The 24,005-nt window shown below is 55.3% G+C and overlaps 9 protein-coding genes across 9 annotated transcripts; 5 read left to right on the top strand and 4 right to left on the bottom strand.

Moving 5' to 3' along the window:
- Positions 1 to 770: 770 nt before the first annotated feature.
- Positions 771 to 4,282, top strand: JN550_001535 (uncharacterized protein; the record flags this gene model as incomplete). Its single annotated transcript, XM_049312730.1, has 4 exons — positions 771 to 962; positions 1,262 to 3,131; positions 3,179 to 3,682; positions 3,729 to 4,282. 4 exons carry the CDS (start codon positions 771 to 773, stop codon positions 4,280 to 4,282), a joined length of 3,120 nt encoding a protein of 1,039 aa, XP_049176386.1.
- A 1,071-nt stretch (positions 4,283 to 5,353) lies between these two features.
- JN550_001534 (uncharacterized protein) lies at positions 5,354 to 7,447 on the top strand (the record flags this gene model as incomplete). Its single annotated transcript, XM_049312729.1, has 3 exons — positions 5,354 to 5,997; positions 6,044 to 6,394; positions 6,538 to 7,447. 3 exons carry the CDS (start codon positions 5,354 to 5,356, stop codon positions 7,445 to 7,447), a joined length of 1,905 nt encoding a protein of 634 aa, XP_049176385.1.
- Positions 7,448 to 7,549: 102 nt separating this feature from the next.
- JN550_001533 (uncharacterized protein) lies at positions 7,550 to 8,284 on the bottom strand (the record flags this gene model as incomplete). The annotated part of the gene is made up of 1 exon (XM_049312728.1): positions 7,550 to 8,284. The coding sequence occupies one exon, from the start codon at positions 8,282 to 8,284 to the stop codon at positions 7,550 to 7,552; it is 735 nt and encodes a 244-aa protein (XP_049176384.1).
- A 402-nt stretch (positions 8,285 to 8,686) lies between these two features.
- On the bottom strand, positions 8,687 to 9,787 carry JN550_001532 (uncharacterized protein; the record flags this gene model as incomplete). The annotated part of the gene is made up of 2 exons (XM_049312727.1): positions 8,687 to 9,337; positions 9,389 to 9,787. 2 exons carry the CDS (start codon positions 9,785 to 9,787, stop codon positions 8,687 to 8,689), a joined length of 1,050 nt encoding a protein of 349 aa, XP_049176383.1.
- A 682-nt stretch (positions 9,788 to 10,469) lies between these two features.
- Positions 10,470 to 12,175, top strand: JN550_001531 (uncharacterized protein; the record flags this gene model as incomplete). Its single annotated transcript, XM_049312725.1, has 3 exons — positions 10,470 to 11,027; positions 11,080 to 11,708; positions 11,770 to 12,175. The coding sequence occupies 3 exons, from the start codon at positions 10,470 to 10,472 to the stop codon at positions 12,173 to 12,175; spliced, it is 1,593 nt and encodes a 530-aa protein (XP_049176382.1).
- Positions 12,176 to 14,082: 1,907 nt separating this feature from the next.
- Positions 14,083 to 15,681, top strand: JN550_001530 (uncharacterized protein; the record flags this gene model as incomplete). Its single annotated transcript, XM_049312724.1, has 7 exons — positions 14,083 to 14,313; positions 14,372 to 14,497; positions 14,624 to 14,639; positions 14,717 to 15,004; positions 15,090 to 15,197; positions 15,304 to 15,532; positions 15,600 to 15,681. The coding sequence occupies 7 exons, from the start codon at positions 14,083 to 14,085 to the stop codon at positions 15,679 to 15,681; spliced, it is 1,080 nt and encodes a 359-aa protein (XP_049176381.1).
- A 1,103-nt stretch (positions 15,682 to 16,784) lies between these two features.
- On the bottom strand, positions 16,785 to 18,550 carry JN550_001529 (uncharacterized protein; the record flags this gene model as incomplete). The annotated part of the gene is made up of 2 exons (XM_049312723.1): positions 16,785 to 18,446; positions 18,509 to 18,550. The coding sequence occupies 2 exons, from the start codon at positions 18,548 to 18,550 to the stop codon at positions 16,785 to 16,787; spliced, it is 1,704 nt and encodes a 567-aa protein (XP_049176380.1).
- Positions 18,551 to 20,112: 1,562 nt separating this feature from the next.
- On the top strand, positions 20,113 to 20,979 carry JN550_001528 (uncharacterized protein; the record flags this gene model as incomplete). Its single annotated transcript, XM_049312722.1, has 3 exons — positions 20,113 to 20,145; positions 20,250 to 20,758; positions 20,829 to 20,979. The coding sequence occupies 3 exons, from the start codon at positions 20,113 to 20,115 to the stop codon at positions 20,977 to 20,979; spliced, it is 693 nt and encodes a 230-aa protein (XP_049176379.1).
- A 398-nt stretch (positions 20,980 to 21,377) lies between these two features.
- On the bottom strand, positions 21,378 to 23,464 carry JN550_001527 (uncharacterized protein; the record flags this gene model as incomplete). Its single annotated transcript, XM_049312721.1, has 2 exons — positions 21,378 to 22,145; positions 22,196 to 23,464. 2 exons carry the CDS (start codon positions 23,462 to 23,464, stop codon positions 21,378 to 21,380), a joined length of 2,037 nt encoding a protein of 678 aa, XP_049176378.1.
- Positions 23,465 to 24,005: the final 541 nt, after the last annotated feature.

Here is a 24,005-nt window from a genome sequence, read left to right as displayed (position 1 = left end):
AACGTCGGTATACATGACTGGCACCGGATTCTAGCCTGTCCATGGATTGGGCTGGCGATTTTAATACCCAAGCCGTTGTAATTGCCGGGTTCGAGGACTACTTACCGAGCCTAGAAAACGACGCCATTTACGGTCCCGTTCATATCTAGGTGCCGGAGGTTATTTGAAACACACCAAGGACCATGTCTGCTGCAGCGATTGTGGGTGGTTCCGAGGCTGTATATAATCCCACGCCTAGGAGACTACACCTTGCAAGGCAGCCCTCTCCGTGGCAAGCGTGGTGCCGCCCAACTTGCTTGACCTGCAGCTTTTGGTGCGAACAACGCAGACCAGTCATATGCTGCTTGACCTTGCTGATTAGGCGGATGAAGGACGGCTGACAACGATGCCAGCTTGGTAAACCTGCTTTTTTCCGTCGCAGTTGGCTTGCTCTGGAACGGCGCCATTACTTGCAGCTGATGCCCTTCCAATACAATCCATTTCCAGCGACTTATCGACTTGATGAACGAGACTGCCTCAGCCCTTGTATCTCTTGGAACTATTGTGTCGGCCCAAAGCCCCGTCCTTTGAGGCTGGTATTTTAGTCAAGCTTGATTCCGTCCAAACTTGCCGATGAGTGATGATCGTCATTCAAACTTCAGTCTCCGGTCCTTCGTCCATGTTTTACGGTCAACTAGGCTACTCGTCGAGTAATTGAGTTCTTCCGGATGCAGCTGCAGGAGTAGTGCAGTCTTGATCTGCGTGGTAAAGAAATGGGGAGGGACGCCAGCATGCAGTCCCTATCAGCACTGAAGCGTTCAGCTCGAGAGTTTCTTGATGAGGCGAAAGAGAGAACGTCGTCCCCAAAGACCGGCAAGAACGACGCGCAACTTGAGAGCCGGCAATCGAAGCGCGAGCTCCTGAAGAGCTTGATTCGACGAGCGAGAGATGCTCAGCAGAGGGGAGGAGTGACGAATAACACGGTAAGTAAAGCTCAGTGGGCGCCATTTGTTAAAGGCAGCTGCCTGTCATCTGTACGCTGAGACCTTGCAGCTGGTCCGATGCCCCGATGCCCCGGTGCCCCAACTCAAGTGAGGGGACACCGTCTCATGACCTCGAACGATTCGTTGCAGAACTTCTCAATTGTTGGTCGTCTACGGACTGTACCTGCAGTCTCTTTATTTGTGCATTGAGAGAATTTCCCCTGTCTCGGCACATGTGTTGAACGTCCCGTCCCGGGAGCCATGGACAGAGGGGTCCATACTGACAGCTTCACCGGCAGATACCCACTCCTCGGCGAGATTCAGAAACAGTTGACTCCCTGAGGCCCACCATCAATTCTAACAAGCCTCTGCCTTCTCCGCCTCTTCCGGGGACGGTAGACAAAGTCGATGGACAGCCTAGGAAACCAGTGTTGAAGTTGGACCGCATCATGGCAAGTTTGAGTGAAGCCGAGATTGAGAAGTTGTTCTCGGGAGCTCCGCAGTACTTTGCCCGCTCGCTTGGACACGGTACCGGGGCTCCACACCCGTCCGTCGCCTTCCCCTGGGATGAGGACTTGCGCATCCGGGACTTGACGGATCATACCCAGATTGAAGATGACGCTTGGGGCTGCGTTACTACAGCTCCAAGGCTCATCCAGCGTGATCCCTTGTCAGCCAGCACGCCGTCCAGCCGGAAGGGCCCTCATTTCAATGTCAAGGCCATGGAGCGGCCGAACATGCTCAGCATGCAAGGTCTAGAGAAGGGAACGATGGGCTACCAAGCGGCACTTGAGATTTCCGTGGCAGATGCTCTCCAAGAAGAGCAGTATGGCTTTGATAGTCTGGGATCGAAATCTCATGTTGTCATAGAGCAGCGCCAAAAGCTCATCACGTCCAAGGACGGGCTGCGGCAACTAGATGACGGAGCGATTATGGAGCAACTCCTGGTCTGTGAGGGTCGGTATCAGGCTGGTTGCAGCAAGAAGCAACTGAACACTCATGAACTTCATAACGAACTGTTCCAGAAAGTGTTGCACCCTCCGACCAGGATAATTGATCGCAATGACCCGTATAGTCTGCCTGTACAGATTTATGCATTGGTCAAGGTATTGGCGGCACCAAATGCCTGGGTCGATTTCTCAAGAGTGGAATGGAGGATTCGGCTAGGCCAGATTCTGTGGGGGTTTCCCCTGGACGACGAAGTCGAAGACGGCTCATCAATTAACGAAGGGATCGACGACTATGACCGAAGTGAAGAGAGATATTGGCTACTTCTGCAGATCCTGCTATCTTGCGAGCTTCTTATACGACTTGATGCCATCACTGACGGAGACGAGTTTGGCGCTGCAAATCTTCGAGCATCCGAGATACATAGGTTTGAGAAGGAAGCAAATCTGTCGGTACGGTGGTCACTCCTGCTCGCCCGTTCGTGGCTTGAGAACATCGTGATCAACAAGACCGAGGCTCCCTCTTCAGGGACATCCACGCCAAAGGGTTGGCTCACGTCCTTGGCGAGCAAAATGACTCTAAAGCATGATCACATGCATGGATCTCACCATGTCGACCACGCGCACCATCTACATCATGGACACTCAGAGTACCAATACGCAATACAGGGGAGATATGTCGAGAGGCAGGTTTTTGGATTGACTCAATTTGCTCGAAAGCTGCGTTGGCCTGAGATTGAATCTTACATCACTCGTGTATCGATCAACGCCCCAACCATTGCGCAGGCTACGCCCATCAACACCCCGTTACTGACAAGCGATACTCGGCGATCTTCATACTTTGGTGGAGACAGGAAGCCCGCCGAGCTACAAAGAAAAGCATCGAGAAGACGCAAGATCGATGCCGCATTGCACCCTTCCGGCTGGTTATCTAAGTCCTACGTTTCTGGTTTGGTTTTGCCTGGGGAAGGGCTATCCCACTTTCTAATGTCTACTCTGCTCGAAAACGACCAAGAGGCTATGGCAAAACTTGGCCCTATGGCAAACCTCTGCGGCGGTTTCGTTTTCAGTGGGAAGAGCTTCTGGAGTACTGCATGTATTGTAGGGCGAGTGCTGGCCGCTGGTCGGGGTTCTGCAGAGTGTATGGGTTGGATATCTGCCGACGTTATTCCCAAGGCGTTAGAGGATGGATGGGTCAATATCGACGTCGCTGAGATCGCAGGTACGTATCGAGCCGTCCGAAAACTGTCATCTGCTAATCATATCAAGATGATGTAGCACAAACTGGCAAGAAGGCCCGTTTGTGGGGGAAGACAATCATCGAGCGCGAGTCAGATGTGTTGGGTGATGCTGATTCTGCGAATGTGCTCCCGGCCGACTTCATTATTCCTCATGAGAATAACCACTCCGAGCCACCGCCATCCAACATCAGGATTGACCTCAATTCCTTAAACCTTCTTCCCATTGCCCACAGCGCCGTGTCCACGCCGGCTTTAGAGAGGGACTTTACTCCTTTCTCGGAACACAGCAATGCAACTGTCATCGAAACCTATTCTCCATCCATGGCCTTCACGATGACACATGATGGGGTTGAGCAGGATCAAACCTTCAATGTGTCCTTGGCTCAAGACGTTTACTTCGTCACTGCACATCCGTGTGCTCCTTCTAGCTATGTTAAATATTTCAAGTCTCCAACGAGCCCTACCATTCAACAAATTGATGTCGCAGGGAATGACTGGATGGGAAAGTCATCCAGTGCAGCCCACATCACAGGTGCGTTTTTGCGTGTTGTCGAGCGCGACCCAACTAACTGGATCAGGACACCCACTGCACAAATACTACACGTACAAGACAGTACATCTGGCCAACCTTCTCAAAAGGCCAGATGCCTCACTTGAAGAGCTTCTTGGAAAGAGTCCGTCAACTTCAACAAATAACAATGGGTCGTCGTCGTCGATCTCGAAGACCGCTCGTGTACTTGTCATAGACTGTATCACGGGCTTTGCACCACCACGGTCACCTGAGATGGCTTCCCTTTCTCGAATGAGCTCGATTTCATCCTCCTTTGGGCTGGAACCAACCGCAGTCCAACTACAGCTCCCCACTCCACCAAGGGACTCAGGAGAGCGACCTAATACCAGCACCTCGGTTGGCAGCAAAATTTCAAGAATCGACCCGCCAAGTCCTGATTCTAAGATGAGACTACCAACTCGAAGAAGGCAGTTTGGATCGGACCTGGAGATACTTGTCCGTGCCATTTGTGCTGAGAGGGGCTGGAACGCATTGATCAGTCGCCGTAGGCGAGGTTGTCTGGCTTGTGCGATTCGCGAGGCCGGCGCCCTTGGGTGGAGGGTCATTATTCGTGTGGAATAGTGTGTCGCGACTTGGCCAAAGATTCCATACTTGATGTGATAATACTTTCGATTTGCTATGTTGGGTTGCATACACAAAATGGTCGGAGTTAGCCTGAATTTGCCAGCATGGATTTACAATAGGGAACACAGCCCAAGGGAAAGCGAATACTTAAAAAACTTTTATAGTACGGCATAGCGCGGAAATCGGATAGCGATACGAGCTTGCTTTGATCAAGATAACAAAACCCCCCTCTTACAGCACAATTATGGGAAATATTCATGGCGCAGACCAGCTGCTCAGCTCGGCCTAGACAGTAAACTAGTGAGAACCCCAAGATGCAGTGTACAAGGTCCGGCAGAAAGGATTGGTCCAATCTCTACAGATCGATTGTGTTCTACGAGAACGCTTCGCAACGCCGTGGAGGATGGCTAGTGGCTCAGCATTTTGACTGTCCAGACCGGTTGACCTACGTACTTTCGGTGTAGATTTTTTCGAGTAGCCTGCTGAAGGTAAGACTGACAAATACTCTGCAGACGCAGAACCAGCATCAGTCACAGGCTCCTAGAACATTGGCCTAACACCGAAAGTTCGTCGTACAAGCCCTCCCAAGTAAACCAATAAGCTCACTGAGCAATGTTGGCGGGGAGAGGCAACCAATATTTCAAGGTACCAGAGACATATCGGATCTCCCTTGCATCTGCATTGAGAGGCTGGCGAATGATGGCCTACAATTGCAGTTGTTTCGTCATCCACGTATGCAAGAGGAGATGCGGGCTTCGTTTTCTTCTCGATGATTCGCGCCCTACATGCAGTCACAATTATGGTTCGCTTGACAGGCAATGTTGCGTTCGAGATGCCTCTGCAGGCTGTTCTTGGGGTCGCTGCGGAGAGACGATCTTACAACGATCCGAAAAGGCTGCCGTATCGGGGTCAGCGTCGTGTTTCGGGAAATGACGTATACCTGTCTTATAGAGCAGAGCAAATAATCAAAGCACCAATGTGCATCACATATGTTCCATCGATCTACACAATTGTGGGTTCCCCTATAGCAAGCTCCACTTATTCAATAGCTCTTCCGTAAATTCGTCCATGGCATTCGGTTTCTCGGTCGGCGACTGCATCGCCATCGGCAAATTGGTTGCAAGCACCATTTCTTGTCTACACGAAGTAGGCGGTTCCCGGTCCGATTTTCAGCTCCTGACCTGCGAGCTAGAATGCCTCGAGCAAGCTCTCCATCGGCTGGAAACCATGGAGGCAAGCCAGCGATCACCACAGCTGGACTCCATCAGGTGTGCCGCCTTGAGCTGCCGGCGTCCGCTTGAGACCTTCTTGCAGAAGCTCCAGAAGTACCAGAGGTCCCTCGGCCAGTCTTCGAAACTGGAGGATATCCGGAGCGCAGGCAGGAAGGTGCAATTCGCGCTCTGGGAAAAGGACGAGGTCATGAAGTTCAGGAGCTATCTCAGCGTGCACATTGGGACGATCAACGTAATGCTGGCTGAGCACGGGTTTGAGAAGATGGACTTCATCGCCAACGAAACCGCGGCCACCCGGGACATGATTAAGGAAAGTCTTGATGAAGCAAGGCATACCTCTTCACGGCTTCACCAGAGCCTACTCTCTCAAATTGATTGCATCGAAAATGCTAGTTCTGTCCTAGGGCGACTTCTCGGCGTACTCAGCCACGACATTCGGTCTTCCTTGGCTTCTATTGCGACAACAGTTGCTAAGATATGGTAAGACTCAACGGCTTCCGGTAAACCTAGACTAACAAGGGCCCAGCACATACTCGCAGCAGATGTACAACTTGCTTCAGGAGATACGTGCGAACGTGCTCATAGCGCCGGATACAAAATGGTCCTTCTTTCAAGCACCGGCTATGCTGGAAGACGCACTGGGTCGCAAGTTACCAGTTCCCTCGGAGTACGATCTCGACATCTTGAGAGCCATCATATCGACCCGATTCCTCCGCGGGCCCGGGTCCGTCGAAGTGTCGAACGGAGATTACGAGCTCTTTTACGCTGAGGGCTCAGAAAAGACCCTGTCTTGCGGAACTGCTCTGCGGCCCGGCAGCTCGATAACCATGGTCGTGGTGATTCCGCAGACGCTCAGCTTTGCCACGGCTGCAACACGGTGCCCGATGCCGCAATGTGCTAGCGAGCGGGCAGACCCAGAGCCCCGTGGAGGCTATGTGTGGTAAGTATAGGACACTCTGCAGTTCTCCATTACTGACAAGAGCTCAGCTGGACATGTGGAACGTGGTTCAATCAAACAAGCAAGAGGCGGCAGTCGCCTGTCGAGTTGGGCATGGTATGCAACAGGAATATTGCCGAGGAGCTGAACGACCCTCAACAGGTCGGGCCATTGCTACTGAAGCCGCGGGTACCCGAGTGGCCAACCACCAAGACGATCTCGACCTCGTTCAAGAACGTCCGCTATTCCCACGACCTGAGCGCCCCTTGGGCCTGGGTGAACTCTAAGCGGTCGGCAGCGCAGCCTGGGGCCATTACGATGGAGAATAAAGATCCCCGACTGAGACCTGCTCTGATCTACTTGGATTCGGTGAAACTGTCTCTGATTGACGAACCCCTGACGTACCGCCAGGTAGTCGATCTGCTGAGCCTGTTCAATGCAGGCAAGCTGTCGCCACATGACCTCATTGAACGTATGGACGTGCTGCTGTGCGAGTATCCGTCGCTGACAAGAGGCTTCGTGAAATTGCTCCTAATCGAATGCGGAGCTAGTTATACGCACCCTGCCCCGAACATCGGCGAGCTGGGGCCGGACGTAGTCCGGGGACATCTGGAAGACGTGGTCGAAGACATGGAGAACGGTGTCATCGACCGGCTCGAGACCTTGCAACAACTGGAGTCGACGTTGACCGACGAGCAGTCCACCATACCCAGCCCAGAAGCCCATCCTTCTTCAGACGAAGACGATCAGGACTGTATAGCTTACAGAAACCTGATGCGCGCGGCATTCGGGGACTCATGGCCAACCTGTCACCAAGCTGTGGACATACTCAGGGACTACCAGAACGGGGTTGCGAGCCGCCATGACGCGTTCACGCGAGCGGAGGTTCTGATCAGCCAGCACCCGGCTTTCCTGAAAAAGTTTGGCCAGTTCTATCTCCCACCCGCCTTGGAGAGCTGGCCAGCTGAGGAGATCAAGCATGAGAGTCGCTGAAGGGGTAATTCAAAGTCGCTTGTATATATCTATGATCGCTATATTTACCAATGCGTAATGCAACGTTCGATCCCGTTCAGAGCTTCCAGTACTGATCAAGGGTCAGAGGGCAACAATTTCGGTCCCGGGGGCCTTCTTGGACAGGACCTGAGGCCATATTCTTGGGTATGTGCCCAGCAATGTGATCTTCTTTACTTTGGCCTTGGGAATTTTGACAAGGGTGTCCGGGAACCACTGATCTAACGCATATTCCTTCGACGCTCTGGGCAAGTCCAGACTATTCCGCGCATCTAGCACCAGCGCATGGAAGAAGTCACGGATCTTCTCCATGGCTGTGTAGTCGTCTTTCTGCCTCAACTCGGAATTCCAGTCAACGGTTATCTCCTCCAAAACCTTTGTTTCGTGCAGCATCTTGGAGAGGAACTGTATCCAGTGGGGATAGTTCTTCCTTCTGGGACGGCGCTTGCGACGGGGCGGGTACTGAGTTTCAGGCGTGCCCATCAGGGTCACGATGGTGAGCTTCCGCAGCTCCTTCAACCGTAAGGGCCCATACACGTGCAGCCCAATCGCATCGACTCCAGCACCGTAGTGGGTGGTGAACACGGCTGTAGCATCATTGAGCATCAACGGCCTCATCTCGCGGTAGGCGCTTTTGCAGGTTATCGCGAGTGCCGGGAGCTTGCCAGAGTGATGGCGCAACTGGTGTTTGAGCTCCTGTTTGGCATAACCCCATGTTGGAATTGACTTTAGGTCCACGGGCAGATACAGTTTGTAGATTATCTGCCGCAGCTCAGAGGGGAGACCTAGGAGATGGGCCGGCGGGTACTGTGGAGCCATGCTGGGAAGGTATGATGGTTTCGTAGAGGTTCGTGCGCCCAAATTCTGCTCTGGAACTGGATGTTGAGGGAGGAGAAAATGCTGCTGAATATAGAACGTGAATGATGCAATCTGCTCTGGGACTTCGTGTTGGGCAATGGGTGAGTGTAGCGAAATAAGTAAACCTTAGTGGAGATGTAGCTGTTGACCCTTGGGACAGGCCACGATGCATGGATCGTGATGGCCTCCGAGCACATATGAAGTCAAGCAGGAAGACAGGCATGTAGAGCTGCCCCTTATTCGTTGACTTCGATATGCACGGGAAGCTGCTGCCAGAAGTGAATCGGCTAACGGGATATCAGTGCAGTCTTCCCTTCCCGAGACTTTGCGGGCTACCTCTCTTCTCGCAAATATCATAATGTCTTAGCCCCTCGTGTCCGATGTTGAGTAACGCTGCACCATCATTGATGCAACAACCGCATACTTCTGGTAGACATCGGCGCTGCATGCATTCCGCAGAGACTTCTCTCGCTTGTGAAGTCGTGAAAGCTCTGACTTGGCAGCATGCTCCGGCCAGTGATTGCCGCCCAGCATGAATAGTAGGCGTATGACTGGCAGGTTAAGGTTGCCGCTCGGGGGTTCCGTCTCGCTGGCCATAGCATTCTGATACCCCTCAAGCGTGGTTTCCCAGGTTTGGTCGGGCGATAAACGCGCGCCGGCACGCACAAGCCAGAAGAGCTTCTGCACGGCAGCCTCGTCCCACGGGCCCGTCAAGAGGCCATCTGGAATTTGCGTGTCGCGATGAACCTCAACCCAGCTTGTCTCATCGTTCACAGGTGGAAGCTCGGCGCCTATCTTTGAGCAGAAGGCATCATAGTCGTGTTGGAAATACTCCCTGGCCGACCTATAATTGTCCACGCCTCCACTGTCGTCCTCAATTTTGTGTTCTGTGTCTGGATCACCCCAGAGTTTCCGTTGCTGAAAGAATCGGCTCCTTGCGTATCTCTGGATCCACGAATCCATACAGTCCAAGATGAAGGAGATGCCGACCCAGGAATACTGCAGTAGTGCCGACTAAGAGATTGTAAGCGAGGCGCTCTTGTTACCATTGCGGACCGTGCTCACCTGAAAGTCTGGATTTCCTCCAAAGCGTGCGACATCGTCTTGCCAGCCATGGTAGCTCCTAAGAACAGTGTGACTGTCCCTGAAGACACCGAACCAGACTTCCCACGTGGGAGCGAATGCTCGAAGAAAAGTTTCGCGCCGAGTCGGTTCCCCTGACAGAAGATGGCCTACACGAGGACCTGATCGCGGAAAATTGACGTTCTCGCTCGCCCAGAAGATGCGTTCCATGATCTCGAGGGGCAGCTCCTTCTCCAGATAGGAAGCTTTCGGCTTGACGACCTTGCGGTTTTTGGTCTTCTTTTCCTTCACTTTGTCTTTACGAGGCGCCACGTTGAAGACCAGCGGTGGCTCGCCCTTCCGCCGGCGCTTGCCAGGTATTCTGATAGGCGTCAGCTCCATGATGATAGTCCTCCTCGCACCCCTCTGCCAGGATGAATCATCTTCAAAATCCCAAGCGCATGGCAAACAGTCGAACTGCAGCAATACTGAGCATCGGCGGTATCCTGCTCACTACATGGCGGTCGTGTTGAAGTATCGCCCAAGGGGGAGCAGGCAAGGTTACTATCGAGCGAACGCAGATTCTGTGGATCTGCAATTGGCAGAACAGACCCACAATCCACCGGACCATTCAACAGAGACCTTTTACACCATGCGTACACGTACGGAGTTTGTATCGTATGTGATGCAGACAGACAAGAAGGCCGGACATCAGAGCGCCCTCATCATCTGATCATCCATGTACAGCACTCTCATGACCCTCACAGGACTGTGTCATTAGCCTACGTGAGATGTGCAAGTACATAGTATACCGCCGTGCAGCTGCTAGGATGACCTGTCGCGCGCGAGACATGATTGGTCCAGGCCGGGGAGGCCTCGAGCCTGCCAGCCAAAAAGCTTAGCGCGAACCGCTAGATTAGCTGCACCTGAGCTGGAAATTTTTGGAGACAGGGGACCGTGTGACGACATGCGCTCTACTCCGTCCTCCCCGTCGACTACAACATGGTTGCCGATGTGAAGCCACGATACCGAATTAGCTGATGCACCGAAGCCGTGGCCCAACAGTCTTTGATCCATGATCAAGATGGCCTCCGCACGCCCGCCCGTGCCCTCCCTGGGGCTCCTCCGCTTCCTGCGCTCCCAGTCCGAGAACATGAGCTTCTTCAGCCCAAACCACGTACAGCCGCCGTGCCGAGCCCTTTGCGCTGCCAAAAGACAACTACCCATCGCCTCTTGTAGGCGCACTCCCGGCCATGGCACTCAGCTGCAGTCTGGCATGATCGACTTCGGGTCCTTCTTTTCGAAACGCCCCTCGGGTTCCGCCAGGTCTCTGCGGAGCAAGCAACTAGCCTCCATTCCCTCGGCCCTCGGCGCTCGATGCGCATCTACCGACTCGCCATGCACGCCTACGTGGCAGGAGAGGCTCTGGGGCGCGCGGCCCAGGAAGGGGCCCAAGGAGCTGAAGCCAGATGATCTTCCCGAGTCCGACGAAGATCACGACAACAACTCCATGTTCAACACCAGGAGGCAGCGGGCCCAGCAGGCTGCGCTGGAACCCCGGCTGCGCTGCACCGAGGTCGACGAGAGCGGCAACGCTGTCCTGGTAGACGGCGAGTTCAAGAAGACTGAGCTCATTGCCAGGGTAAGAGCAACTACACACAGAATTGTCTAACAGCCAGCTAACTTTGCCCCAGTTTGGACTGTTGCCTCGAGACTTGCGCAAGATCGATTCGTCCAATCTTCCACACATCCTCGTTCGCGAGAGAGCTATCCTGCTGAACCTGCTCCACCTGAGGGTCCTCATAAACCACCACCGGGTTCTCCTCTTCGACGTCTACGGCTCGCGGAGTTCGCACGCGCAATCGTCCTTCATGTACGAGCTGCAACACAAGCTGAAGCAAAAGATTCCTGCGGCAAACGGGGGTCTCCCCTACGAGTTCCGTGCCCTTGAAGTCGTCCTCCAGTCGGTGACACAAGAGCTCGAAGCTGATTTCGAAACTGTCCGCGCACCAGTCCTTCGCATCCTGAGCGAGCTGGAGGACGACATCGACCGGCACAAGCTGCGAGTCCTGCTCGTCTTGTTCAAGAGAGTTAGCACCTTTGAGCAGAAGGCCAGGCTGGTGCGCGATGCCATTGAAGACCTGCTCGAGGCCGACGATGACTTGGCTGCCATGTACCTGACCGAGAAAACCCACGATCTTCACCGTGCCCTGGACGACCATACCGAGGTTGAGTTGCTCCTGGAATCCTACCAAAAGTTCTGCGACGAAATCGTCGAGGAAGCCGGCAACTTATTGTCCGGTATTCGAAGTACCGAGGAAATGTAAGTTGACATTCTATCTGCCTGTATATCATGGGATATCCCGAACTAATACCCGTCCTAGCATTCGCGCGATCCTGGACGCGAATCGAAACGCGCTTATGCTGCTTGATTTAAAGTTTAGTGTCGGAACACTGGGCCTGGCCATGGGGACATTCATTGCTGGTCTTTACGGAATGAACTTGGAGAATTTCATCGAGGAGACGAACTGGGGCATGGGCGCTGTCACTGGCGTTTCAATCATCATGTCCATCTGGGTCTGCCTCTACGGCCTGAAGAAGCTGCACAGAGTCCAGCGGGTCAAGATGCAGGGCACTGACCGCCGCAGTCTGGAGTCGGGATATCACTGGTTCCAGGACGAGGGCCACGCCGGCCTGCTCGACCCGCGGAACCGGGAGCAACTGCGACGCATCAATATGATGAAGGCGAACCAGGTCGCGCCCAAGAAGAGTCGGTGGTGGTGGCCCTGAGTGCCGAGGGGCATTGACAATATAATAGCATGGTTCTCGGCGTTTTGGTTTGGGCTTTCCCGAGCGCTTTGATATACGGCGGTGTACCCTGTAGATTTCTGGTGGTTTGTCGGAATTGTTCTCACCTCCTCTGTAGGTTATTGTGTCAGAATATACCCCATCATATAGACGTGTACTTCACTCAATCGAGCACAGATGACATCCAATGCCAGCGGTGAACATCCAGCATGTCGTTGGATTGGGGGCGTATGGCAGAAAACAGCCAACATGCTGAGGACAAAGACGTGAGCCAACACCTTTCCTGTTTGCTCCGAATTGAAAAAGCCCCAGCGCACACAAGACAAAGAACTGGTTGGGGAAACATGACACTCGTTCCGTGCCATGAATCTCAAGTCCGTCAGATGATCACATACCTTTGGCACATTCTGGGATTCAATGAGGAGCAGCACAGTCCTGCGTAACACCGCTCCACCGTGAATCCAATAATCTGCACTTATTCCGGCCAATTCCAACGTATTGATATGATCACCTGCCCAAATACTCTCGGGGCCGGTCTGAGAGGGCGTTCAAGACTGGGGTCCAACACGTTCCGGCGTGGTTGGTAAAATCCTTTTGGACTATAAAGAGGGCGTCGTCGATTGTAGTATGTTTCATACAACACTCTTACTCAGTAGTTGTGATTACTCAACCCAGACTTGCCTTCTATTGAACATTTCTAGAACGATGGGTAACGTGCAAAGCGCTGGAGAGCGCACCGGGCGGTGAGCAATTTCTCAAATCCGGTATCCTACTTACCAATCGCATAAAACAGGAAAGGAAGCTCAGAGAAACCTCAGAAGCATCTGCTACCAGAGTGAGCTACTTGTCGACGCCAGTAGTTTCGAAGCTGACCGTAGAGATTAGAGATACAGGTAGTAAGAAACGCGCAAAAGAAACCACATCGTCGGCACCGCGGTATTTGGCCCAGCAGCTCCGGCCAGGTCTTAGCTAACTCTATGAAACAGGAATAATAACTGCACAAAAATACAGGAGATATTGCAGCCGAAGTACGTAACTTCCTAGTACTACTCTGCTTATGATTAACGGGCGAATAGTGATGGGATGCCGGGTATTACTGTTGTAGGTGATTATTGAAGCGAACGCTGCAAGCCATACGTGGCTAATCTTTAAACAGACGAGAGCAGATTGATTATGAGAATTCGCTTGTATTTGGTCCGCCATGGGTTAAGATATGGTCGACAACATCTAGGCATATACAGCAGCCATTCCGAGAGGTTCGCGAGGTCTAGGGAGGTTAGGAGACAGTGAGATATCTTTGCTCTGGAAGCGCCATGTTCAGACTGTTGTCCCAGGATTCTGCTAAATTGAAAAGTTGATGGTGGCTATTAGCTAGCAATAAGTTTCTGGCTTGAGAGGTTTCAAGTGACCATGTTGAAATATCATCAAGCTTGATCATCGGTTCACCACGAGACTACGTCTTCTTTGACGATAAATCTCCTGATTATCCCGCGCATAACTACACAACGTCTATGACAAGATTGCATATCATATCCAGAGGCACGATCAAGGTCAAAAAATGATCATTGCATATTTGCGTCATGAGAATCTCGGACCGACCCATTTTATTGCCGAAACTCCGTATACACTTGTGCGGGCACTACGGCCGACTTGCTGGGATCTGAAGCCACGACAGGGGGGGTCGTGGGCGCGCCAGATCATATCATGCAGGCATGTATGCATGCCCGAAAAGAACGCAACTTACGCGGATCAAAGCAAGCCCCTCACTAGTACGTGGCACAGGAGATGTGCGCTTACCAAAGAATATACTGGTCAAGGAACCCCCTCGTGCAACTGAGGATTATAGCAAATAGCCCAACGTTATATAACCCCCCTTCCAAACCGCCACCATGAGTGCCCCGACCACCAAATCGGATGTACGCGAAGATGATGGCGATTCTCCCGGCCAATGGGATCTGGATATGTCGGAACTAGACGATAGCGATAAGCCCGAGGAGGAAGATATCGAGGCTAACCCTTCTTCAGGCCAGTCAGTCTACGATACGGATTCAGTGGTGGCCGAGTCGGGCATCTCATATCATGGCTACAAGCCGGGGAAATATTACCTCCCAAATGATGCAGTGCGTTGAATCCTACCAAATCCCCAATAGTCGCCCCATTGGTCTGACCAGGATATAGGCAGAACAAGATCGCTTAGACATCATGCACGTGAGCTTTCGGCTGCTCCTGGGAGGAAAGCTTGCCCTGGCTCCGTTCCAAGAACCGCCGCGGTACGTTCTCGATGTGGGAACGGGCACTGGCATCGTGAGTGAATCGAGGTCGTTTCATCCACACCTCTGAGCAGGAGAATACATGCCAAGAGCACACGCTCAGATGGCACCGGCCCTGCATGCTGGCCAACGAGACATCTACTGACTGCCAGTATTACAGTGGGCAATCCAGTTTGGTATGTATTGGAAAACCGAATTCCGCTCCGGGACAAAGACGTTGAGACAAACTGACACCTCTCTCCTTGGTACCCAGCCGAGGAGCATCTCGACTCGCAGGTCATCGGCACGGACCTCAGCGCCATCCAGCCGCGCCTGACCATCTCCAACTGCAGCTTCCAGCGGGACGACGCCGAGGAGGAGATCTGGCTGTTCCCCGTGCCCCAGAACCGCTTCGACTACGTGCACCTGCGCTTCATGGTCACCTGCTTCGACGAGCCCCGCCGCGTCATGGCCAACGCCTTCGAGCACCTCAACCCGGGCGGCTGGATCGAGTTCCAGGACTCCATCATGCCCATCCTGGACTTTAATGGTAAAGCGGAAGGTGAGTTTCTTTGCGGGGGGCGTTGGAGCTGGGGGCTTTGCTGTGAAATTGGGTAATTTCTCAACGACGGCCTGTGGTTATCTAGGAACTGCGATAGAGAGGTGGAATCAGTACGCATACAGCGGAGGCGCCGCCCTGAATCGAGACTTCAAGAAGCCGAGCCGGTACAAAGAATGGCTGGAAGAAACAGGGTGTAAGTCATGCCGCCGTCTTTCCGAACAGCACGACTTGTGTCAAGGGCACCCCGTCGTACGACTCGAACAAAAGATTACTTACACCGTTTCGCTTTTCCGATTTAGTCGTCGACGTCAAGGAGCACAAGATCGAGTGGCCCATGGCCCCCTGGCCCGCCGACGCCCGGCGCAAGAAGGCCGGCTGGTTCCTACTGCGCAGCCTGATGAACGGGTTCCGCGGCCTGAGCTGGGCGTTCCTTAGGGCTGCGGGCCTCAGCGCCGACGAGGTCGAGACCCTGGTCGCCGAGTGCAAGAAGGACCTGTTGAATCGCAAGTACGCATGGTACTTTGGCGTGTAAGTCCCGAGGCGAGGTGATAGGAGAGATGGTTTCACGGCTCGTCACTCATGCTTGTGTTTCCAGATACATTGTGTACGGAAGAAAACCTGCGGAGGGCGAGACTGGGCAGAGCCCTGCCAGTTCCTCAGCCTCCACGCCCAGCTAAGGAAAGCAGAAGGCGGCACAACCTGGAGGACTGTATGAGAAGGCCTATTCGAAGAGGAGTCGCCACGATGATCTCTCCTCCAATACCTGGACCCATCATCCTATTGTTCCTCATTTACTTGGTCAAAGATGGCAATCTTGCCAGTGGGATAGACATGCGGGAGACAGCGGTTGTGATGCCGAGTTCATCCTGTTTCAAGATGCCGATATAGTCACATCCAAGGCTCCGATATCTTCACCCTATCATACCTTTAGTATTTAACGCTTAAGCTAAACTCGAGGCAGTCGATAGGGTATGAGATCCAGCAAGTGTCGACTCCTCATGCGTGAGAAACAACAGGTGGCCGGGTTCCATGTGCTGATCGTCGACGCCTTGCGTGCAGTTGGTCCAGTCCATTTCTGGACCCCACCAATCTACCCCAACGCGGGTTTGGCCTCCTGCTTCACATTCTTGCACAGCAATTTTAGCCCACGCCGAAGGGCCCGGAGACACATTGTCCCCAGAGCCAGCCTTGCCAGCCTGCGGCAATGTCGTAACAGTATGATTTGTCTGCACAAAAAGACCATGTCCATTCCTCAATAACGCGAGACACGATGAATGCGACCAAGAAGGCCCGCGACGGACAGTCTACTCATTCGGTTCTCCACAAGTGCTAGTATAGCCATCAGCCCAGTCTAGCCACCAGCCCAGGCTGTATTACACCCGGACCAGAGCACCCATCAACTCTGCAACATATCACTTATGTAGTTTCGCAGAAAAGAACAAAAGATATGGTGGCACAAAAGCCCTCCAATGTATTCCATGAACTCCTGACGAGCCCGACAGGGTTTTTGCTATCCAGCCGGACCTGCCCACGATGGTATATCTAATGCGGTATCAATATCGCTAACAAAATGGTGATGGTAATGACCAATAAAACAAAACCAGAAAGAAAGATTCGAGACTCGAAAGGGGGACAAAGCGAATTACAGACGCCGTGCTCTGCATAGGTAGTGGTGGTGGTGGTGGCAGTAATAGGCCTGGGGCGCCATCCCTTGACAGCTGCGGACGTGTAGTGCAGTATAGTAGACGGGGTATCCCTCTTTATTCCACTATTCCTTCTTCTATACGGCATCGTCGCCTCGTCTTGGTTCACCCGCCGGCGCTCCGCCCCGGGACTCGGGGTCCGTATCTCTGCCCGTCGTTTGCCGGTCGCTCTCTCCCGGCCGCGCACCACCCTCCTCTTCATCCCTGAACCTTGGGAGGCGGCCCCAGCTCCAATTCCGAGTCCCCCTGGGTGTGGAGCCCTCGATGGCGCTGGTACTATCGCCGCGTTCCCGGCCTTTGAACCACCTCATCTTCCAGATGCCGCCCGTGGCATCTTCACCGCTAGTGCTTCTGCGGCGGCCCGGCTGCTTTCTGGCCTGGAACCCGGGGAACCCAGTAGACTTCCTTCTCCGCCGGAACGATCTCCTCTGGGATGTCTCGTTCGCGGATGATGGGCCTGCGGTGGAGACGGAGCCGACCGAGGTGTTGGAGGGATGCCTCCGAGACCCGCTCAGTAGTGCGGTCGTCTCACTTGCACCGGCCGGGAGGGTAAGAGACCGGCGGGGATTCATCGTCGGACTCGGCATCTCCTGGTCCTCAAGCTCGTCCCATATCTCGGCCCGCTCGTGCCAGCGTTTCGAAGGCTTTCGGCCAGGAGCCAAGGGCGTTGTTTCCGGGGATTCGGGAGCAAAAGTGTTGTATGTTGGTGGCACGGCGGCCTCGTCGTCTGAGATGGTGTCGGAATCGATGAGCGATTCTTCCTCGCCTTCCGTGTCCTCCACCAATCCGAGTCCCGGCGTGAGGCTTGACTGCCCGACGGCCGGCGGGTGCTGCTCATCACTCAGGCGCCACGACAAGGCCAAAACGCCCGAGAGCAGGATGACGGTACCAAGCGCAATGAGACCGCCGTGTAAGGCGGATATTAAATTGGTTTGGTTGAAATATATGAGTCCATCCAAGATCGCAATGATGTTGTAAATGCAGAAAACAAGGGGATACAGGACTGAAGTTGATACAAGCTTTAAACCCCTGTGGAGGTAGTACAGCTGGCTGAGAGCCAGAGTGACCAGGCCCAGCACTATCATCCACGACTGCCAGTGGACGAACTGGTTGTCCTTGTCGGCGATGGTCCTCAGGACCAGCTCCACGGCCGACTTGGCGAACAGCAGGGAGTGGGCAGACAGGACGCCGCTTATGAATCCGTACGCCAACCCCCGGATGAAGCGGAACCGGGCGTTCTGCGTCAGGTTGCTGAAACGGCTGACCAGTTCCGTGACGATGGCGACTCCAATGACAAGCACGGCCTGCAGGACCATCCAGAGAATGAACTGCCAGCGGCCCATGAGGTCCAACAGCTCGCGCAGGCTGTGGGCGGGCGAGGGGATGGCGCCAAAGATGCCTATCAGCACGGCGCCGCCGCTGACGAGCAGCGTGCCCCAGAGGCTCCATCGCGTGAAGGGCTCGCTGAGGATCAGGGTGGCGCAGAGCGAGTTGAAGACCAGGCCGGCCGCCTGCAGGGTCGACAGGACGGGCAGGGGCAGGGTCGATATCTGCACGGTGCTGCCGAGTATGTTGGCTATGACGAACATGCCCATGCCCAGCTGCCAGCGGCGCCTGCGGTGGGGTGGGCGGCGGACATCGTGCGGGCCCTTCTCGTCCTCGAGGATGTGCGATTTGCGCTGCAGGGTGAGCCCGAGGGACTGGACGCTCGTAGATACCAGGCCGACGAGGACACCGATCTGTTCACGACGGGGTCTGTTAGAAGGTGCTCTGTGGCCGCGAGGGTTTGGTTGAGGCATACCGCAATGCTGCCGCCCGGAGAGAGACCGCCCAGCGATCCCATTGCGACTGGATCTTATGGGGCGGAGCTCATCCAGCGAAGGGAGTCGCCGATGAAGTGCAAGACGGGCTGCGCATCGAGGCCGCTCGTCAGATGCGGTTGTCTACGGCCTTGGAGATATCGTGGCTGTCTCGTCCTCGGTAGCTCTGGAGGTCCGGGTCTGGACGGGCGTCGTTCGCGCCGGGTGTATCTCGAGCGGTGTGCTACAGCAGCTCCCTATGTACTTGGCGCCTCGGGTTTGGTGCGAGGGATATAGCTGAGGATGTCTGCGGGATGGTATAAGGCGTCTCTGTCGTCGGTCGTGGTCGTCGTGGTCGTCGGTCGCATGTACAGGTCTCGTAACTAGTCAGGAGATGCGGTGCAGAGTGTCGTCGAGGCATCAAGTGATGGGCGGCGGATGATTGGGGTGTGCGCTCAATGACGCTGTAGCCGACCGGGGGGTCCTGGGACGTCTGGCCGAAAGAGGCGATGGCGGGTTGGGTGGGCGCTCGATGGGGGAACTGGGCGTGGACGGGGGCCGGACAAGTACCTAAAAGTCAACTAAACGCTGCAGAATGACTGGAGGCTACCTAGGTAGGTCTGTTTCCTCCCAACAAAGCTGCCAGAGGACCGAGATATGAAGCACTCGTTCCAGCGATTCATCGTCTCTTATCACCGTCGAGGAGCATGGCTAATAAAGAGTGGCAAGGTGGACTTGATGCGCATTTCCGTCCACAAGGCCCGGGGCATCAAATTGAAACAACCTGTCACGGCCGCGCATTGAAGCACGCATCACAAGTCACTGCCGGTCGCTGCAGGGACCACTGGCTACTCCTAGTCTACCCTCATGTCGTCCTGGACCAGCAGCATGAGATGCCCGTGGACCTGTAGCATTCCTCGGCCCGCTGCTCTGCTGGGGCGCTGTCCAGTCAGCGTTGTGGGACGGGGGCAGAGCGGACCAGTCGCTCCAGCGGTACCTTGGGATTTCCGCGGTGGGTTCCTCAGGGAACGTCCGCTATGACCTACACCTCAAGGTACAGAAACAGTGCTGTAGGTAAGTTGCCTGAAGCCATTAGTGGCACACATGCACCTTGAGGGGAAAATCGTGGCGCAGCTGGGGGGTCGGTGGTTGTTGTGGATGTGGCTCAAAGTCGGGGGCCCAAAGTCGGGGGCCACTGGGCTGCCAGGCTGCTCAGGTGCCCAGGTAGTGCTGCAGAACGTCGTCAGTGTTGTCAGTCGTGTATGCTGGGCTGGACGGGAGCTGTCCAAGTACGTACGGAGGGGGACCCACCAAGCCGACGACCTAAGCACCCCATACAACCATACAGCCATACAACCATACAACCATACACCCGACCGACGTCCTAGATACCCTTTCGTCACATCGAACCCGGAGCTGCGCGAGAGCTTCATACTGGCCTCCTCTTCTTCTACTGTCATCCTCTGTCCCTTTTCCAGCTCTACGACTGCTGCTCTGCCTGCTTAGACGCCCTCCCGCTCGCCGACACTCCTCCCTCCCCGATTAATAGCTCGACCTCTCTCTATCCCTCCCCGTGTCTCCCCATCGTCATCACAACACCGCCAACATGTCGCAAGTCCACGCCATGTCGGACGCTCAGGTGAGTGACCACGCCATACGCATACGGCCTGCACACGCAGCCGCCTGCCCCCAGCAGCAGCCGAGAAGCTAACCGAGACCCGCCCGCCCGGCGGTGGTTCACAGGTCGACCAGGAGCTGAAGAAGATGACGGCCTTCATCAAGCAGGAGGCGCTGGAGAAGGCGCGCGAGATCGAGCTCAAGGCCAACGAGGAGTTCAGCATCGAGAAGTCCAAGCTGGTGCGCGAGGAGACGGACGCCATCGACGCCGCCTACGCCAAGAAGTTCAAGCAGGCCTCCATGACGCAGCAGATCACGCGCTCCACCGTCGCCAACAAGACCCGCCTCAAGGTCCTGGGCGCCCGCCAGGAGCTGCTCGACGACATCTTCGAGGCCGCCGGCAAGAAGCTGCCCGGCGGCGCCGGCGACGACAAGAAGCACCAGGCCGTCCTCAAGAACCTGCTGCTCGAGGGCCTCTACGCCCTCGCCGAGCCCGAGGTCCAGGCCCGCGCCCGCGCCAAGGACTACGGCGTCCTGCGCAAGGCCGCCCAGGCCGCCGAGAAGGAGTACAAGGAGAAGACGGGCAAGGACACCAAGGTCGTCATCGACGAGGACAACGCCCTGCCCGAGGGAAGGTGAGTTTATTTCGCACCAGAGGACTGGCCATCAGAGAGCCAACACGGGCGTGCTAATGCCTATATACAGCGCAGGAGGTATCTTCATTGTCGGAGGCCAGGGCAAGATCGACATCAACAACACATTCGAGGAGCGCCTCAACCTGCTACAGTCGTCCGCCCTGCCCGCCGTGCGGAAGGCCCTCTTCGGAGAGAACCCCAACCGCAAGTTCCACGACTAAGGGACCGGTGGACATACACAGACAGACGGTCGTGTGTTGCGTTTTGGCCCTGTCTACGGTTCAGAGACCTGGCCTCGGGCCAGCGCTGCAGACTCGACGCTACGCGATACCGCGCAGTCGACACATTGGATTTGGTTGTTTTCATGTTTAGCATTTGTTGGGTTCTGGGGCTCCTGACTTTTCCTGGGCACGCTAGTTTAGATAGAAGAAGCTGTATCATACAGAGGGGTTTGCGTTTCCATGACGGGCAGAAGAAAGGGGTTGGTATCATCAAATCAAGTACATCATCCCATCGTAACTGCTTCCAATGCCGCGAGTTCCATTGCTAAATGGACCTGAAGGCCGACTTATGGACATTATTGCCCCATCGCCTGTGTGCTCCACGGCAGGACATATCCTCAGGCGGCGCCCTCGTTATCGTCAGCTTCATCCTTCTTTACGCCGCCACCCTTCGACGCCGCGCTCCACTTCTTCATGAAATCCCGCTGCCGCGGCAGATGCGCGTCCTCCTTCTCCCTCCCGTAGATGGCCTCGTCGAAGATGCTGCTCTTGGGCGGCGGCCGGCTGCGCACCGTGAACGCCAGCCGCTTCATCATGCCGTCGAGCGACGCCTTGGCCACCTTGCTGGACACGAGGCTGTTGTCGGCGATCTTGTCGTGCAGCGCCTTGAGGTGGGCGCGCAGCCGGTCGACGTCGGCGTCGAACAGGGCCGCCGCCTCGGCCTCCGACCGCGGCGACGGCGTCGTGGCCGTGCTCGCCGCCGTCGTGGTTGACGTGGACGAGGCCGGGGTTGGCAGCGCCGGTGCGAGCCTGGGCTGAGGCGTGGGGGCCGGCAGAGGCGTCGTCGACAGGTAGGCCCGGCCGAACTGCGAGCCGCGGTCCAGCACCATGTCGAACAGCGAGAGGAGCGCGTTGAGCTCGTCAAAGTCGGTCGAGTGTCTTACGCGGAAATTCTTGGCCCCGAGGCGGGCGAAGAGGTCCTGCATGGTGACGGACTCGTCGGGATGTATGGCGCCCAGGCCCGGGTCGTCGAAGAGGGCTACTGTCGCCAGCCTACGCTGCAAGTCAGCCAGTCGAGGCGTAGAGGTCGGCAGCATCACGGTGGCAATGTGGCGTTGCGTCACTTGGTCTACACCTTGATGGAGATAATTGCATATCTTCTTGCACTGCATGGTGTTAGCGTGTGCTGTTTATGAGAAACGTGGAAATGGCTTACACATGTATCCCACTGGTCCTCTGGAGCAGGTAGAGCCGACTCTAGAGCGACCATGGCTTTGGCGTATTCGGCACGAACGCCCGGCGCCCTGTCGACCACAGGGTCGAGGCTTAAGCGTAAAAGCAGTTGCACTGCGCTCGTTGCATTTTTTGATGTCAGATTGGGCGCCATCTCCGCCAGTAGTTGCAAGAAATGACGAAGAGGAGACCAGTCTCTCCTCGAATAGGGGTCCTGCAGCCCAGGCGATAGCTCGAACTTCTGCTTCGAGGTTTCATGCTTCTGGCCCCCTATCTTCTCCAGCATCTTATAGAGCTGCCTCTCGTCAACCAGACGCCGTGTGTCATCACAACACAGCGCGGCCGACCTGATATACTGGTTCCGCAGCTGAAGGTTCTCCTCGATACATATCTCGTCGAGGATCCACCGGTAGATTTCGTCTGGCAGCTCCTTCCCTTTTGCAGCCACAGCGCTGACCATCCCGCGTATGAACATCTGGTCTCGGGTCTTGCTATCCTGCAACAAGGTCCACGGTTTGACCTTGGCTGCCTTTTTGGGGAACGGCCGCCTGGGACCAGCGCCTGCGGCGGCTGCTTCATCCTCCAGAGCGAAGAAATAGCAGCGCGGTCTAGACTCGTCGCCTACTGTGCGGTCAATAGCCCTGGCCAGCTTGTCGCCCTTCTCCCCATCCTCGCCGCCAAAAACGTCCCTGGCTTTGTCGGCCATATCACGCCCAGCTTCGAGCTCCTCTTGGTCCGCCTTCACCCTGAGCTCGTCAGCTCGTCGAGCACTCTGCTCGGTAGCATCGTCCTGTCTCGCATGCTTGATGAGAGACTTGAGGTCGAACTTGTGAGTAGGCTGCTGCTGCAGCGTCAGAGGAGACCGGTGAAAGCTGTTGGGTGCAATCCTCTTGGCCTTGGGAGTAGTCGTCAACGCCGTAGGCCTCTGGTATGTGGCCGGGCCAGATCTACGTCCCAGGAGCTCCCCGAGCGACTCGAGAGAACTATCCGAGTCATCGTCTTCGTCGTCTGAGCCCCTGATCTCGTCATCCCTTGTCAGAGGTGTCTTGACGGGCTGCTTCTGTGGTGTGAAAGGCGACGACGGGAGATCTATCGACAGCTGTGACGAAGGTGTAGGTGTTGGCTGATGGGCCCGCTCGGCCGCCGGCGGGGAGGCAGGCAATACGCTGCTAGCAGACGATGCCTTCGGGGGAGGAGCCCTGGACGGCGCTCCCTTGGCGAAGAACCCTCTGATGTCTCCATTTTTAGACATCTTTGCAGCTGTGACCGGATCCTCGTGCCACCATCTCTGTGGAAGACGGCTACCAGCACAGTATGCCAGTCCTGGCAAAGGATGTGGAACAAACGCGATGCGACTGTCTACCCGCGACTTTTCGTGTCACGAAAATCACATGACATCTCATAGGCAGCATGTAGTCAGTTAAAGTGCAGTCTGGTAGTTGCGCAGCTGGCATCTATTGAACGGCGGGTCTTTCCCGGCTGGCAGCCAAGTCGCATTAGAAGTTGGCATTCCTCCAACTTTTCGTCTCCAAGATCTCAATGGGGCTCTCCATCTTGGTGATGCTTGGCGGGGTCAGACCCCCATCTAAGCCCCTCCGGGCCCCCATTCATCATTATCCCCCGGATGCCCTGATCCATCGATGAATACTCCGTACTCTGTCAAGGGGCTGCAGAGAACTCGTCTCCGTCCGTTTTATGCACCTCAGAAGCTGCAGTGTGCACTCCGTCCCCCCCTTTTGGAGAGAGTTTTGATGTCTTAGTCCAATTGGATGCCATGGCAGAATGCGTTTCTT

This window comes from Neoarthrinium moseri (genome assembly GCF_022829205.1).
Source record: "Neoarthrinium moseri strain CBS 164.80 chromosome Unknown scaffold3_Wmoseri_CBS_16480, whole genome shotgun sequence".
Classification (NCBI taxonomy): Eukaryota; Fungi; Ascomycota; class Sordariomycetes; order Amphisphaeriales; family Apiosporaceae; genus Neoarthrinium; species Neoarthrinium moseri.
The sequence above is the reverse complement of the archived record's forward strand: the minus strand, read 5'-3'. Positions and strand labels throughout refer to the sequence as shown.